This window comes from Acipenser ruthenus, chromosome 29, assembly GCF_902713425.1.
Source record: "Acipenser ruthenus chromosome 29, fAciRut3.2 maternal haplotype, whole genome shotgun sequence".
Lineage (NCBI taxonomy): Eukaryota > Metazoa > Chordata > Actinopteri > Acipenseriformes > Acipenseridae > Acipenser > Acipenser ruthenus.
Genome location: NC_081217.1, coordinates 20,507,787 through 20,525,326, shown reverse-complemented (window position 1 = coordinate 20,525,326; position 17,540 = coordinate 20,507,787). Strand labels below are relative to the sequence as shown.

Genomic DNA, 17,540 nt, shown 5'->3' with positions numbered 1-17,540 from the left:
AGAGAGAGAGACAGAGCGAGAGAGGGGGAGCAGGTGAGAGGGTTCAGGTACACACCTTGGCATTAATATATGGGTCAAATGGGCCACACCTTTTGAATTCTTTGTTGTCTACCGAGCTCTAGGAGGAAGAGGAAGAAGATGAGGCAATGTTCAAACACGCATGATTCACAGCAGCGGTGAAAAATCAATCAAATCAAACTCAATAACACAACAAAAAGGCAATGAATGGTTAACAGAAATCAGCAGCAGCAGCAGCACTTGTCTTGAAACTCTGGAAACCTGGCCTTACACTGTCTGTCTGTCTGTCTGTCCGTCCGTCTGTCTGGCATGGAGGAAACATGGGCCTGGGTTATTCTGGAGGCTCGATATGTGATGCTAGGCCTTACCAAGACATTTTGGCTGATAAAAGTATTGTTGAAATGCAAATGCATTGCATAAAACGCTGTTGGAAAACACAGGGTTAAAGTCTGCCCTCATCAGGACAAGAGCCCTGAGATGCCACGTCTCGTTTGGAAGGGGGTCCCCAAGGCACGGCAGGACTCGAACGAGTCAAACAAACCCATTGTCTCAGCCAGCATCTGAACAAACTCTAGAACCAGACGAGACAAGAGTTATGCTGCAACGTCGCAGGAATGTCAAGTTAGATAAACTGGCCTGAACAGGAAAGCTGGCAATTGGATACGGATAGGGGTACCATAGGACTAGGACAGTTCAGGCCTTTCAACTCACATTGCAATGCATTCTGGTACGTTTTACCTGTCTCGGATAACTTTCACAGCAGGACTACAATTACCAGAATGCATTGGGATCCCAAACTGTCCTAGTGTACATGGAGTAATATGCTAATCCCAGACATGGGGCTATGAAGGTGTCATTCTAGTCAGGTAGTCTGCAGTTCAGGAGACTCTCCATACAGACGTCAATGTGTACAGCCACTTCAGATTCACATTGTGAAGAGGCTGCCGCAAGCCAAGGTTACAGTCTCATTACTCCAGCCAAGAACAGTCTATCTTAAAGTGATGTCATGTATGTTACCTGCTGTGTACTTCTGTTCATTACACAGGTCTCAAATGTGCAGTTTCGAGAGACACACATGTTACAGCAAACATGTATTATTATTTCAAAACTTGATGTATCTGGTACTTACAGACAGCGTTGCACTTTCAAGATTTACAGAATGACTTGGTTTTGTACCGCACATTTACTCGTGACCCTTTTAAAAGGTACAAGTGTCATATGTGCCCCACAAATATAAATGACACTAGCTTTATTACTGCAGTGAGGTGCATGAAGCAGGGTTTGAAACATACTGACAGGTTGGATCTGGTCATCCAAAGGGTCAGTTCCCTTGCGATACCGGAGTCGCTCTAAAGAGAAACCATTTCAACAGCTGCTCGGTTCTTTGTGTACCATAAAGGGTTAAGGAACAGAGTACTCTTCTCATAATTTGATGGTTTTTCAAAATGAAAGCGGCTCTAACGTCGTACTGGAACTGAAACCCTAGCGGGACAAAAGGAAAATGATTTGATTTCAACTTGTTCTCTGAATCAGGCCGCCTCTGCTTTCTGAACTTCTGCAACACCAAGAACGACTCGGAACAAATCGGATCTCTCGGACAAGAAACCGACGGCTCTCAGACAGAAACGTTTTATAGCTGCGTGAGGGTTTAATGCAACTACAGCGAGAAACACAAAGGCAGGCAATAGGCTTTTCAGACAGAACAAGAGTTACAAGAGCTTTCTTAGAATCCAGGGCTTCCTATTACTGGAGTGACAGTTTCTATTTGACTTATTTTATTTATTTGTTTTATTTAAAATACATTTAAAAAAATAAATAATCTCCTAAAATCGAGTTGGTAACCTTTATTTATTTTTTAATTGACTGATCTATAAAAAAAAGCATCATATGAACCACATTAACCCTTTCAGTCCTGAATTAATTTGGTCAAGCTGAAGAAGGAAACATCTACCGAGTATACATGAGAAAAAGACAACATTTTTTTTTTTTTTATAAACATATATTTCTACACGACCTCAGACTGGGACCTAGGAGTCCTGTGAAGTTCCAACTAACCACTGCGCATCCGCTTCAACCCACCTCAGAGAAACCTTGACTAACTGGATGGCAAAAATGGTAGCCAGTTCAGATAACTGAATTCTGATGGTAAAATAAGCAACCACATTCCTAATGCACAAACCTCCGAAAATAATTACAACCCAAACCCGTACCCCTTCAAATATATCAGGTGCAGTACAGCATGACTATGAATGATGCAGGGCCGAAGTTACTCAATAGACCCCTACATAGGGACTGGGGCTGAATTCCTGTATCATGAAATGTTTGCAAGCGTCTTACAGTAGTTTCGTTGTGTGTCTGTATGCATGGCTGTCTGTCTGTATGTGTGTGTGTGTGTGTGTGTGTGTGTGTGTGTGTCTCAGACCTGCTCATTAAGCTTGGGGTGCGAGGGTCCCTGGTGAATCAGCAGCTTCACGATCTGCTGGTCCCCCTTCCAGGCAGCCAGGTGCAGCGGGTAACAGCCCTTGTTGTCTGCGATGTTTGTCAGGGCTTCATTTCTCAACAGCACCTCCACCACCTTACTGTGCAGGGCGTGGGGGGGAGAGAGAGAGAGAGGGAGAGACACAGATTTAGCACATACAAGGATGGAACCTCCCACTGCATACAGTTTGATCCATTCCTGTTTTTATTACATTGAGTTTAATAAGACATCTATACACTGTGACTATTAAAACCTGGAGTGGATGAAACTGCTATGCAATAGGAGTCTTATTTAGTAAGCAAGGAGACTGGGGTTAGCCCTCTTGGAGTCCTTGGGTAATATCCGACAGAGACTCACACATGTGCTTCTGTCTGCACCAAATACCAATCTGGATTTTTGCATTCTCAGGGCATTCATTTTCTCACACTCACACAGAGGGGTGCAATGCTCACCTGTGTCCGTTGAGAGCAGAGTGATGCAATGGGGTGTATCCAGTGCTGTCCACACAGTTTACATTGGGACCCCTCCAGATACTGGGGAGGTAGGGAGAGGGAGAGGGAGAGAGAGAGAGAGAGAGAGAGAGAGAGAGAGAGAAGTTACTTCTCGGAGTAGATTTTAAATACTCCCTTTTTTTTCTTCTTTCTATTTCTGTTGCACCTTGTATTAACAGTCTATCCTCGCCTGTTAGGGTTTGCTGTGGAAGTCATTTTTGCTCAGATTATTTAGAGCAATGCAAGACGGATCCAATGTCTTCTTTACAGGTCTGCCCCGAGGTTAAGCAATTAGAGACTTCCAAAAATAAAATGACCGAGCAGTGGAACTGCATTCTGAGAAAGTCTAGACTTCTCTTTTCAATGTCATTTTGCCACTGTCTTAATAAAAAGTCCCCTCTAATTACCTGAACTAACCCTACCGAACCCCCTCTTTTAATGGAATGACATTTTTCTGCTTCTTCAACATCCAAACGGAATTAAAAAAACAAGCAAAATAACCAAAAATATCTTTAAAAGGAAGAAAAAGGGGGAACGTTACCAATGTTAAGGCTAAAAAGGACAAGCAAAGGTTAAATCCATGCAGACAATCCCCAAGCCTAACGAACGACAGTGCTGTATCTTTAAAAGTTTCCAGAGAAGCGGGTGACTCACACAGCGGAGGCTGAGCCACTTCAATGGAATGAGGAAGCCGACACGAAACGCGTCGCACAAGAATAAGGCTCAGGCAGCAACTTAATGAAACGTTTCCGAGAGACGAGCTGCTTCCCAGAAGCAACACAGACTGACTTCTCAGCAGATACACAAGCACGGTAACCAAATGCTCATGCCTGTCTCCGATTCTCTGACTTCCTGTGTTACAGGTCAGAGGGCACAACCCGAGCCTGATCCATGCTGTGTGGGGTCAGGTGGGGGTCCTGTTTTCTGGAACAAACGGAAATGAATGTTGTTGACAGTCCAGTTTGTTTCTGTTCTCATTAGGCACAGTACATAAGCTGCATTTTCAAAAGGAGGTCCCAATTAGCAACACAAAACATGAAACTCCACACAAAACTGAACATGAAAAACTGCTGCATTTCAGCTTGAGTAAATAAAGCAGCCTTGTAAAACTAAAATGACTAACTTAATAAACACCATTTCCAAGTGACTCACAGCCTTCGACAGTCTGAGTAGAGAGCAATATAAATGTGTTTCATTTGTTTCCGCCACAAACAATGCACAATTGTATGAACAATTACAGAGAGAAACGCTGCTTCTGTCTAGGACCAATGGCAGCCGTCAGAAGATACAAGGGGTGACTAAATAAAGAGACAGTAGAGAGAAGGGGACAGATCAACAAAGAAGCTACTCAGGACAGTAACTCCACTGCTTCCTGATCTGAGGAATGAAATGCCATGCGATCCTTATAGCAGCTTTAAAAAAAATAAATAAAAAATACTAGAATCACGTGCAACTACTTAATAAGACTGCATAAAATGCTTTTTTTTAAAAAAAAAAAAAAAAGAAAAAACACATCTTTCCAGCAGCTGCTGTTTGTTCCATTTTTTCTCAGGTTATAAAAGTTGCAATTGCTTCTGGGTAATTTTTTTTTGCACTTGCTTTAAAAATAGACCTAGGCTGATTCCCCCTTGACTGGGCAGACATAATAAATCAGAACTGTGCTCATCAGCATCTGTCATTATTTTACATGATGAACTGCCCCTTAGACCTCTAATCCAGTTATCTAATGCTTGTAGAACTGCCCCTTACACATCAAATGCAGCTGAAAGGGAAACTGTGTGTACAGCCCTTGCCTGACGGACACTTGCAGGCATAATTCTGGTTTCCATTCATCACATAACATTCTCTAAATACCTCCTGTACAGTGCTCTGCTTTAGAGTGGGATGGGAAGTACGGACTGCAGGTATTGTTTGAGGAGAGTGCTTTGCAAGCCTGTGTCTAACCTCCTGAAGCTCTTGCATCTTTTGTGCGTGGCTGCAGAGTGCGGCTGTCAGTAACAGCAGATGAATACGCGGCAGACAAACCCACAAGCTCCCCTGGGCTTTCTCCTGTTCATTACTGGGAAACGTGACTTCACTCCGATTATAATGTTGTCGGCTGCTGTACTGAACAGCTCTTGTCAATGCCCGCCATGACATCACCTGAGCAGCTCTCTTGAGAGACGGGAGCACGGGGGCCGCCAGCGTGTCTGGTTTCGCAAAGGGTCAGAGGAAACATTTGTATCTGACATGGGACTGGAACAGATTGCACGTCAGAGACACTGTCTGCACAGCGAACGGTCCACCACCACGGATGTGCATGTTACATACTTGTCCAGCCCCTCCTATGTGACTTGAACAGGGTCATGCCAGCTCACTGTGTACTCACTCTCAGGGATTTGTGGTTGATGCTGCATAACCACATGTGTTGTCAAAATTGTCGAAACAGCCTTGACAGAAAACACAAATGAGAGCAGATGCATCCATTTTAAATGAAGGAGCAGTACAGTACACTGCTTGTGCTAGAACGTCTAGACCAAAGTTATTTCAGCCGGTTTTTTAAAATATTTTCCTACCTTAAATAAAATCGCTTCTTCTATTTTGTCCAGGTTCGCCTTCAAACAGCATTCATGCAGCAGAACTGGTCTGTACAGTACAGACGATTTCATTTAGCTCTAAATTTACATCAGCTGTAAAAACCACACAGCGCCAATCCTGAATTCAGGCCACAGACACAGAAAACACTTTTAAAAGGCAGTCTATGTTTAGAAAAACACCTTCACATAAATATTTGAATGTGTATGCCATTTTTCATGCATAGCACGTTGCTGTACCAAGTGACTGACCTGCTGCTAAGTTAATAAGAGAGAAATAAGAATTTGAGAGTGCAGGCTGCCAGTTATAATTGCATTTTTCAATTTCCATTTAATTTATTTATATGGCACCTTTTATACCACAGTATCTCAAAAAAGAAAAGTCGGCCGTTACATTGTAACAATGAATAATAATATCAATAAATAACAATAAAACAAACCTCAATAAGACGATTTAAGAAAACAGGAAATGAGTAAGAATGATGGATGAAACACAAGCAAATTAAATGGAAAAAAACAAGGTACAAATCTGGTTAAAAAGGCAGATGAGTCTGGTAGTTCTGGGACTGGTCTGCCTCGCTCCTGTAATGCAGCAGCATCTTTGTTTTTGAAAAATGTGCACAAACACCTGCCATACCACCGTCAGCAAGGCGTGGGGCCACCCTGTGCCTCACCTTACCCTGCGCGTCACAAAGAACATGACAGAGGGCCGATACAGTAGGTGACACACAATTAGAATGGATTAGTGAATTACCAACTTCACTGCGGGCAACAGATCTTCTCTCCAGAAGAATTCAAACAACCTGCAGGCTCTTCCAGTGAAACATGCGCTGGCCCGACTGCATCCTACCGACAGCGCGGCCGAGACTGTTTCTAATGCCTCTGTGAGGGACCCTCTTACTCTCAGCCAAGGAACTGGAGTGGAGGAACCCGAGGTGAAAGTTAAGGAATGAGAATATCTGCTTTGACAGCTCCTAACATGCTTTGTGGTCCCGCTACCCATGGCTCAGCTTCAAACAGTGAATCCCTGCTGGAGCCTGTGCTGCAAGGGCTAGCCTGTACCTGACTGTTCCCAGCCTGTAACTTTACCCCAGCAGCCACTGTAAACAACAGCGAGCCTCAGAGTCACAGAGAAGACCTACAATAGAACCAACAGCAAGGTAATATCCAGCTGACACTGTGCAGAGGACGGCTATGAAGCAGGCCTAGACCAATCAGAATTACAATGACAGCAGAATCGATTGCTCACATTGCAATTACAAAGTGGTTTTGTTCAATTACAATTATGCTGCAGTAATTACAATTACATTAAAAAGTAACAAACAACTCCACACATGAACATGTTCAAGCTATTAATTATTCTTAATAACCCAGCAATAATCACAGGTACAAATACAGAAACACACTATACAAGCCAAGCCTATTATAGGCATGGTACTGCCCTCTAAGAAAAAATGCATTACAGCAGACCAGTGTACAGGGTACTGAGATTAAGGGAAACATTATCCGTGAAGGCACTTGTGTTTTTTGAAGTTACTCACATACCCGAACGAGAGCTCCATACAGCAGTGCATCTCCTAAAATGTGAACGTTTAGGTTTTTAAAACATCCACGACCTGGATTTGAACACAGGCCTCAGAGGTGAATGGAAAGCGAGGCCAGTGCCCCTCTCCGGGTTATCAGCTTCTGAAAGCAAGCAACAGTAACCACACAGACAGCGTAGTGCAGATATAGAGCTTCCTCTCCACACCTAACGCTGATAACCACAGACAAACCACATCACACACAAGCAGCCTGCCACAGCCCTACACCGCTGCCACTACTGTGAATACACATCAGAGTCCGACACGGCAGAGAACAGCAGGGCTGAGGCGTTCCTGTGAATGATCACACACACACACACACACACACACACACACACACACACACACACACACACACACACACACACACACACACACACACACACACACACACACACACACACACACACACACACACACACACACACACACACACACACACACACACACACACACACACACACACACACACACACACCACCTCACAGACCAGGGGCTGGACCATTATGAGATCGTGGAGCCGTACAGTAAAACAGAACATTACTTTAAGTTTATAAACAGTGTATGTATAGTTTACATGCGCAAATATTTGATGCTTTAAATATGTGACGAGACATGCACAAAAATGTTATAGTATTTCTGATTTAAAGGTCTGGAGTCTGTTCCTTTAAAGCCCTGGTCTGTTTCAGAACTACGTAACCAGCAGTACAGTGTTTACAATGAACTGGGAGGGACTTTCAGTGGGGAAGTGGTTTCACATTATCTCTCCGGAACAGCACTTCAGTTTTATAGCGAGTAAAATGTTGTCAATTTATTGCGTTCTCACTAAAATACTACAGGTTTTTTTTTTTAAGCTGCCATTTAAAAATAATTTTATTTCCCCCTTTAACACAGAAACAACCAATGTGGTTTCATTTGAAACTCTGGATGCCCCAGATACTGTGCGAGCCCTGGAAGCAGACTGAACTCACAGCTACTGCCGGGAAAGTACAAGGGATTCGGTAGCGGCTGTTGGATATTAAAGTTTTGATCTAGATATTTATTCATTCATCTGTCTATCTAGGAAACATACTTTGCAACATCCCATGCAGAAGCATACCGGAGAACATTTACTATGCAAGTTGAGTCAGCTTTAATGGAACTACCACAGGAAGAGATTTGTAGAAATCCAAGTTCATTTCTGCAAATATAGTTCAAACAATTCCCCTAGTTTCAGTTTTTGCTGTCACTTGGACAAACAGTCTTGGATCAAATTGCTTCGCAGTGTTTCCTGCATCCGTGCTCCGTGACACATTAAATAGCAGGGCAGGTGCGGAGTGCGTGCGAAAGGACGGCTGGACAATTCATGTCCCACCTGAAACTGAATGTGGTCGAATGCGGCTACAGTGTACATCTGCGACAAACCCTTCACGAGCGAGTCAAGTTACACTTAAACCCAGCGAGATTAAAGAAACATACAAAACTAATCAGGGCAGCAGTGTGGAGTAGTGGTTAGGGCTCTGGACTCTTGACCGGAGGGTGGTGGGTTCAATCCCAGGTGGGGGGACGCTGCTGCTGTACCCTTGAGCAAGTTACTTTACCTAGATTGCTCCAGTAAAAACCCAACTGTATAAATGGGTAATTGTATGTAAAAATAATGTAATTGTAAGGAAAAATAATGTGATATCTTGTAACAATTGTAAGTCGCCCTGGATAAGGGCGTCTGCTAGAAATAAATAATAATAATAAATAATAATCTTCAACCACAGCCCTTTTTAACTCTGCATATCAGAGCTGAGAAGCCTCCCGAGTCTCCCAGCATGAGGGTCGCTGCCACAGTGAGGTACGGGCTAGCAAGTTTGTCGTGCCTCGCCCACAGGCCCACAGCGTACAGAGGATCCCTCCAGTAAAGACAGCTCTCTACCTTACACAGCTCCGCGTTAATGGAATTCTTCACCTCCACTGCTATCAGGTCTTTTGCGGAGCTTGGGGATTTTAAAAATAGCCTTGCTAGTTACACGTCAGGCCCGCAGATGCAATTGCAGAAATGCAAGGCTCATTTTGTAGCAGACCCCCCCCCCCCCCTGTCATGTGTGTGCTTTTTAAACACCTGAGTCCCTGAATTAGGAAGAGACAGGAAGTTAACAAGTAGGTAAATTTAAACCTGAAGTGTCCCCAGTGCATGCAAGGGTTAAACTGCACTGTGCAGGATGAACCGTCATGCTCTCTCTCTCTGCAGAATTTCAAACATCACTCCATGTTCATGATCATTCAGCCTCAACAGGTAAATCTGCATGCCATGGGATCCCAGTGGCAACACGCACCTTGAATATCTAGAACTACATACCTGAATTCAATGCAGTACCAGGAAGAAAACGACCAGCCTTTTGTGTATTACTTTGGGACTCTGAGCAAGCATGAGCAAGGTGGTATTTTTATATAAATCACAAGGTCAGTATAACAGTGAGGTCAGGGGTAAATTACACTGATAATCCCTTCTCCCCTGAATGACTGAGTTCAATCTGTTAAAGATGTACGATGGAAAAATCGAACTAACTCGCTTTTTCCAAAGGGGAATTACAGGTCCATCCCCTTGTGGTGATTTTTAAACCGGCTCGCTTCCTGCGCAGAAGGATGAACGACTGTATGGCACGGATAGGCAAGGTAACAGTGAATTATATTTGAGAATTCCTGCCCTGACCACAGCGCACCAGGGCTGTAGCGTCAGCTTGCTCTCCAGCACCACTACACTCGAGAAGCCAAGAACACAGGAGCTGTTCCGACGTTCTGCACGCAGAATCCGTGCCAAAACAGCATTTCCTGAAGAGCGAAACTGCAGCCAAAAGCCTGTTAAACACTTTTAAAGATCCTTAATTTGATGATTTTAGGTTACTGTAGTTATTTATCAACATACTGCTTGGCAAAGTGACCTAGTACATAGTTATACATTAAATACTGAAAATCATACAGTACAATACCCGTGGTCCATCTCCTTCAGTATTTATCATAGCCAGTGTACTCAGACTGTAAATAACACTACAGTTTTTTTGTTTGACAATAGTCTTTCTCGATGTCAGTTTTAAGGCCACTGCACACTGCTCTGTTACTGTCATTCACGTCAGAGATGGAAATAAGACTCCTATTGCGTAGCAGTTTCACCCATTCCAGGTTTTACTAGGAGCTTGACCAGCCACAGTGTGTCGGTAACAAGCTGAGATGTGTCTTATTAAAAACTCATAGTAAAACCAGGAATGGCTCACTCTGCTATGCAATGGGAGTCTACAGCAATCCCTGGACACTGGACAGATTAAAAAACACTCACTCCAAAATCAAAGGCAGGTTCGTTAAATTAGTATTTGCTGTATTTGATGAAACAGATCCAGGTGCGCAATTGCCTTTACAAAGAATTCCCCGCATTGCAAGGTCTGCTCCAAGGAAAACCACAATGCTAATTGTTCAATGTAGGATTTAACTTGTGATGTTTCACTTCTCCATCATCTAGTTAACCAACACCCTGTTCTCTGCCCAGTCAAGTAGAGGGTATAGATAAGACACACAGCACAGCCCATTCCCCTCTGCAACACATGCTGTGCCTGACCTTGCTTCAGCACATTCTCTGTGTCCACGATCACGCAGACTCCCGAGAATAAACGCAACCAGAGTTCAGGGTAGTTCCCTTGAGCTGCAAGGTCTCTGAAACATGCACAGGGCTGGACTTAAAAAAAACAGGCACCTGCCATGTGCAGCACATACTTTGCATAACTGGGTTGTAATTCACTGATTGATAATTACCTAAACAAGGGGTGTTGGTTAACATGCCGTTTCCTTTACATAAACGTTTTGAAAAACCACACATACTGGGAATCTTTGTAACAGATCAGAAAAGCCGTCAGATGATATGACTGCAGCACATATCGCTGCATCACAACGCAGCTGTATAACGTGCCACTGTATATGGTGGGTACACTATACCACCTGTATCTGGCATGACGAGGCAAAATTTAAACCATTTAAACACAGAGAGAATATTCCCATGTGCTACAGCAAGTCTGACGTGATGTCACTGTTTAGATACAGGACCGCTTCACATACTGTGGGCTGTTCCACAAGCACAAGCTTGAAGAGAAAGTGTCCATTCTGAGCCCTCCTCCTGGACACCATCCATCACTGTAGGCAGGCCTGGCCAAGCAATACAAGCACACTTTAGTATTACTCCTGCGCTGGTCTGTTAAAGGCAAGCTGAGTGCATGACAGATCGTTATCGGATTCCTTATTAAGAGGGTTTTAATGTAATTAGATCAAGTAATGTATCTCTCTGTCAAGGATGCATTTAGAATCTTTTACAGTGTAGCCCAAAGCTATTGGCATATCAGTGTGGCCCCATTACTCAATCTATTTAATAGGGCTGACAGCAGTGGGTCTGTTGAAGTACTTGTGCGATAGTGATAGTGGACAGGGCTTGGACAAAACAATTACTAAATACACTGAATAAACGTGATACGTGCTGTTATTACACATACCGAAACTCACAAAAAGAGATATTGTATTGACTACTATCAAATCTTAAAATTTGATACTGTCTGTGATAGCTGAACTAGATAACTGGGATGCAAAACAGAAAGTTCACGGAAAACCGTGACTCCTACACAGAGCATCCCGGCCCGATCACTCTGGGGTACAGCCAGCTTACTGGGGTACTCAGGGCGTTGTGTGCGTGTCCTCAAAACTACAAAATTAATAAACAACATTAAACCGTTTTTAAACGGCAAAGTGAATGCAAATGAAAATGCAAAATAAATACTAAAGCAAAACCGTCCGTAGTTCTGATAATGAGTCGGTCTCGATCCTCGGGTTTAATAGAAGGCGGCAGTTGTAAAAGCACCGTTTTCATGAGCAGACAGAAAAGACGCATTCGCACAAACTGACACTGCGAGACCTGCCAAACCCCCCTTTCGTTGGTTGTGGACTTCCTTTTTTGTTGTTCAAAATATCCGATCTATTTATACGTAGCCAAAAATAAAGCCTTACATTTACTTCCAAGCGGCAATCAACGCCTATTATGCGCGCTACTGTTTCACCACCACACTAGTCAAAATAAAAACAAAAAGACGCTTTCTTATTCGGAGAGGGTGATTTTAATCGTAAACACCACTGCTTACTAACACAGCGAATGTAAATATTTTGTAACACGATCTTCCTTTTCTTTGTGTGTGATTATATAAACAAATGCAGTAACACAGTGTTTTGTAACAATAAAAAATAGCAGTATCTACGTGTTGTTTTACAATGTAACCAATTGCAATGGAACATGGCGAATGTAAAGGGAGCGTTTTCCATAATTGTGCAAGACAGATATTTATGGAATGTGTTCCCCGTTGTGATTCGATAAAGAAGGTGTCCCACTACGATAGTGCGCAGCACAGCACCAAGAAAAACAGGTAATGCCATACTGAAAAGTACAGGTTTATGAATTAGCAGCGTGATTCTAAAATGCATTTTTAATGTGCACCGCTTCAAAATACATATATTTGAATTTTCTGAGTCAGGCGATTGCATTTTCTTTGTTTCCCTCCCAATTACAAAATGCAGTTACTTAGCCCCGGTGCGCGCTCCCATGCAAAGAAAAAAAACCCGGATCGCACCGCTCAAGGAGCTGTCTTACCTGAGTAAGCTGGAGAGCGGGTGTGAGGATGAACTGCTGCTCCCGCTCCCTCCGGATCCAGACGATCCACCGCCGTGCCCTGCTGTCTGCCGCTTCCCGGAGAGCAGCTTCTCCACGGCGGCGAGGTTCCCGGTCCGGGCCGCCTCCAGGAGTTCTTGCTCTTTCCCCATCTTGGGGAGCAGAGCGAGAGGGGAGAAAGGGGCTTGGCGCAGCGCGACTGGATTGACTCTATTTCCCGGTTAAGCCCGACACTCTAGATCGGGGTGATAATAACAGCAATACACACAATATCCCGCCCACTGTGGACGACGCTTCTTCGGATACCCTTCCACTGCTGCCCTTTCCTCCTCCGAAGCTGCGACCAGAAAACAAACTTTCCTCCAGCAACACCGTTGCAAGCAAACTTCCTTCGCCTGCAACAGACACGTCACTTCCTCGTGACAGCCCCTTAGACATGACATCTTCAGATCATAACACCCCCCCACAAACGTCATTTTTCAACTCCACTATGTCATTTTCTTCAAAGGGTCATCAAGTGATATTAATTTTATAGAACCAAAATCACAAGAACACACGTTTATCCAACACGCGGGTTCCTCGAGTGATATTATTTAGAGAACCAAAAACCAAACTTATTGGTATTTACAATATATATATTTAATAAACTCTTTTATAAATATTTATTAAACTCCTGGAGTTGTCCACTATAAGCCTCGGCTCCTGCTAACGTCTGTGTTACAATACAATAAACAACATTATAACAGAGCTTCTGTTTGTAATAACCTATAAATACACCTAATCTGATAGTACAGTATTCACATCATCAGAAACAAGTGAAACGCATTACTGTAAATATTTAATATCACTATATACAGGGTGAATAGATTTCAATAGAATTTTGTTTACTGATTCATTTGTATTGTATTTTATTTTTCTAGAACCCAAATATCATTCTGGTCTGTGCTATCGGTTTTCTCAGTAATAGGTTATAGCCAAGTGTCTCTCTATTTTTCCTTCTTTCGTTTTATTAATAATTCTATGACTCAGAGTGCTAAGCTGACCAGGCAGTTCTGTGCATCGCAACCCACTGAAAAGCACCCCAGACCACAGCTCCACCTGCAGTGTATGGGGAGTACTACAGCCCTGGAGTGATCCTGTATCATTAAATACGTCTGATTTGCACCACCAATTTGTATTGAATATCTTTTAGGTTTCTGTATGCTTTAATTCAAATTCAGATACTTCAAAATCTTCCTGTCAATTTGGCACAGGAAGTGAAGAGGTACCAGGAAGCAACTATCTTTATTTTATTTTATTTTTATATATATATATATATATATATATATATATATATATATATATATATATATATATATATATATATATATATATAGTCAGATCTGGACTTGCTAAATTGCAGCTACTACTGTTGGTACATTTCTGGCTGGGTTCACTAACTGAACTGCCCAATGTTATTTTATTTAGTTAGTCCAAGGTTACTGATACAGCAAACCAACCATCAGTGTAAAAATTAGACCCATCTCTCCCACAGACAATTCCTATCCAGCGCTGCGAACAGTTTCCATCGAGCTGTGTACAGCAAACTGGACTTTTGCCTGCCTTTGAATGTGTAAATAAAGTTTGTTGAAACAGGAACAGGAAGTACTTAGAAACAACGAGAGCGGTGCAAGTGGACGGATTTACACAGACAGGTGTGGTTAGAAATGAAATAAATATCTTTTTATTTTTTTTAACAGCACTTGCATAAATTTCAGTTTCATACTGTTATGAAATCATTAAGATAGCAGTGCTTGACAGAACGCATTCATTGCTAAACAATATTGATTGCGGATGAAAACAGAAGCAGGGCGACTACGTGTACACAATTACTTACGGAGATGTGTTTACAAATGCAGTGTTTGCTGCAAGAGAGTAAGGTCTGGTATTAGAAACTTGAAAAGCAGAAGGGGCATTATATCAGGTTTATATAAAGATGAGACTTCAGTGAAATGAAACCAGCCAGCAGTACTACTCAACGTCATGGTTGAAAAAGAGAAATGTTTATTTAAGTCTAAAGAAAGTGAAGTGGGTATTTACATTACTGTAATACCTTAAACACGTTGTATATATTCTTTATATGAATTAGTTATGATGGATGCGTTTGCAGTATCGTGTTTGTCGTCAGTGCTCAGCCGCGTAGATTTATCACGGTTAGAATTTTTCTTTTCTGGTGTTTGAGTAGCATTGCGCTCTGCCGCCGCCGCCGAGGTCGTAATGGCAGATCCGATGGTGAAGATAGAAGCAGACACGATGGCGGTGGACCGCGATGCTGAACACCAGCAGGCATCGAGAGAGCATCAGCTGCGCCACGACCCGACTGAGCCATCATCCGACACCTGGGACCCCAAAGAAATCAAAGTGGAGGACGAGGACAAGCAGGTTAGGGGGGCTGACATCTCCAAATAAACGTCACCTGTATTGAACACCCCAAGTCTGAACTTCTTATTAAATCTAGACTTTGTTGTATCCCCGTGAATGCAGGACTCGTTCAAAGAGGCTGCTCCTGGGGAGCAGGGGGAACACGGAGAGCACTCTTCTGACGGCCCCCAGGCCAAGAAACTGAAAGCAGAACCGGAGAAGAGGAGGGAGAAGCGACAAAAAGTGGATGAGGATGAGATCCAGAAAATGCAGTGAGTTTCACACGTACAGCCCCCTAACAGCAGGGTCACGCATTTAAAGGAAATAATAAGATCATACTGAGGAGTTTATAAAAATAAACCTTGCCTTGAATACAGTGTTACGTGCTCCGGTTGTGTCTCAAACTGTTAGGAAAGGTTCACATTCATAACGGAGCAGCAGTCAAATAGATACTTCTATACAGATGTGGTTCACATGTACTGTAAGTGAAGTCTGAACCGTAAGTAAATCCAAGTTATCCCCAGTCGTGTGGTGTTTATGTGCAGATGGCTCAACGCTGTTGTTTTTGTCTGTAGGATTTTAGTGTCCTCCTTCTCGGAGGAGCAGCTCAATCGATACGAGATGTACCGCAGATCAGCCTTCCCTAAAGCAGCTATCAAAAGGGTAAGCTGGTCCTCTTCCTGCTACTCGGTAGTGAAAAAGATCTGAAAGTTCAGCCTGGATTATTTAATAAGCACCAGAACTAAATCTTAAAGCATTAAGTAATGGGGGCTTGTTTCTCTTTGTCTGTTCAGCTGATCCAGTCAATCACAGGCTCCTCTGTGTCTCAGAATGTGGTCATCGCCATGTCTGGCATTTCAAAGGTCTTTGCTGGGGAGGTGGTGGAGGAAGGCAAGTTATACGGCACGCGATTACTCATGAACGACTTGATGGATTGAAATGTCTCTTGAATGTGGGTAGAGGATTAGGGGGCTCCATCCATCCATCCATCCATCCATCCATATAGAGCTGCATCGTAAGTTTCAGTCTATAGCAGCAGGCGTCGTACAGATCTGTGTTTTTTTTTTTCTTCTGTTTCAGCCCTGGATGTGTGTGAGAAGTGGGGGGAGACGCCTCCGCTGCAGCCCAAGCACATGAGAGAGGCGGTGCGGAGGCTGAAGAACAGAGACCAGATCCCCAACACCAAGCACAAACGCGTCCTGCTGCAGTGAGGCAGTGACACAGGGGCCAGGCCAGAGACATGAGCAGAGTTCACACTGCCAAGAAAACCCTCGAGCTGGTCCTGTCTGCCTGCCACTCTGCAAGCTAGTTCATTCAGATCAATGAGAGCGGTAAGACAACTGACTGAAAATACAAGGCACAGAAGAGGAAAAGACATCAGCGGAGGTCAATGCATGCAATCTGTAACTCCTGCATGCCTTATGCAGTTTCACTAAATTTAAACGCGGGTTTCTCAACATTGGCTTTGATGCATCCGAGCTCTGTTATATTCAGCGAGCAGCAGAAACACAATTTCCGATCAGAGACTGGAATTACGTTAAGAAGACTTTGCTGTGTAACCTCGGGAGCCTCGCCTCGTAGGCAGTCACTTAACATCTCGAGTGAATGCACAGTTGAACGTGTGAATATCTGAATCACGCTCAGTGATTTTTTTCAAGTGGACACCCACACATCCACAATGCTGTTTTTCTAACTGAAGGAATTAGCTGGAAGTTGGCGTTGATCTAAATATTACCTCTGTAATGTGGAGTACATCTCTTGAAGGCAGTATTTCGAATCTGCTATATATATATTTATTTTACAGTGCGGTGATCACACAGTCTCTGGTTAAAAATAATAAACAGTGGGTGCTGCTGTATGTCAGTGTGAAAAGGCACAAAGCCAGAAAGTCTGGTATGAAAATAAACATGAGCATACGGTCCTTTTAAATACCCGTGGAGAGATACAAGCGGACATTGGCAGAGTCACTAGTGCCCGCGGTGCACAGTACCACTGATTCGAACTTCAGTGCATCTCCGAATTTCCTGCACGTTATTTTTAAAAACCTGTTTTGTTGTCATTTGCTTTATGCTACATTTAGGCTACTTGATTTAGCCCCTTCATTTAATCCCTATTAAGATTAAGCTCATTTATAACGTTCAGTGAGTGTTTTACTACCTAGTTAAATAGAAGAAGGAAAAGCTGATATTTCTTTTGTTTTATGCAATGTAGAAATTGGGCAATTGTATCTCCAGTTAGAACGTCAAGTGATGCTTTGTACTTTTTTCCCTGTGTGTATATTATTGGAATAAAACCAGTATGTTGTGTTAAATTAAAATCATTTGAGTTCAATTTAAA

The 17,540-nt window shown here is 43.0% G+C and overlaps 2 protein-coding genes across 8 annotated transcripts in view; one reads left to right on the top strand and one right to left on the bottom strand.

Moving 5' to 3' along the window:
* Positions 1-13,256, bottom strand: part of LOC117426882 (ankyrin repeat and SAM domain-containing protein 1A-like) — a 62,440-nt gene extending 49,184 nt beyond the window's left edge. For 4 of the 7 annotated variants that reach the window (XM_059004272.1, XM_059004274.1, XM_059004273.1 and 1 more), the window contains exons 1-4: positions 12,786-13,256; positions 2,950-3,030; positions 2,441-2,597; positions 56-118 (exon numbers count right to left, since the gene is read on the bottom strand). In XM_059004272.1, the coding sequence (XP_058860255.1) occupies positions 56-118; positions 2,441-2,597; positions 2,950-3,030; positions 12,786-12,955 (471 nt within the window). In that variant the 5' untranslated portion in view covers positions 12,956-13,256. The remainder of the gene's footprint in view (positions 1-55; positions 119-2,440; positions 2,598-2,949; positions 3,031-12,785) is intronic. The other 3 variants (XM_059004277.1, XM_059004278.1, XM_059004276.1) reach the window with 3 other exon arrangements.
* A 1,161-nt stretch (positions 13,257-14,417) lies between these two features.
* On the top strand, positions 14,418-17,520 carry LOC117964505 (transcription initiation factor TFIID subunit 11-like). The gene is made up of 6 exons (XM_034908272.2): positions 14,418-14,497; positions 15,028-15,224; positions 15,327-15,475; positions 15,779-15,866; positions 15,998-16,094; positions 16,284-17,520. The coding sequence occupies exons 2-6, from the start codon at positions 15,060-15,062 to the stop codon at positions 16,412-16,414; spliced, it is 630 nt and encodes a 209-aa protein (XP_034764163.1). The 5' UTR covers positions 14,418-14,497; positions 15,028-15,059; the 3' UTR covers positions 16,415-17,520.
* The last annotated feature ends 20 nt before the right edge of the window (positions 17,521-17,540 follow it).

Bases quoted from the DNA above. Each gene is read 5' to 3' on its own strand.
- LOC117964505 (XM_034908272.2), top strand. From the start codon at position 15,060: ATGGCAGATCCGATGGTGAAGATAGAAGCAGACACGATGGCGGTGGAC. The intron at 15,476-15,778 runs GTGAGTTTCACA...TTTTGTCTGTAG, and splicing joins GATGAGATCCAGAAAATGCA to GATTTTAGTGTCCTCCTTCT. The intron at 15,867-15,997 runs GTAAGCTGGTCC...TTGTCTGTTCAG, and splicing joins CTAAAGCAGCTATCAAAAGG to CTGATCCAGTCAATCACAGG.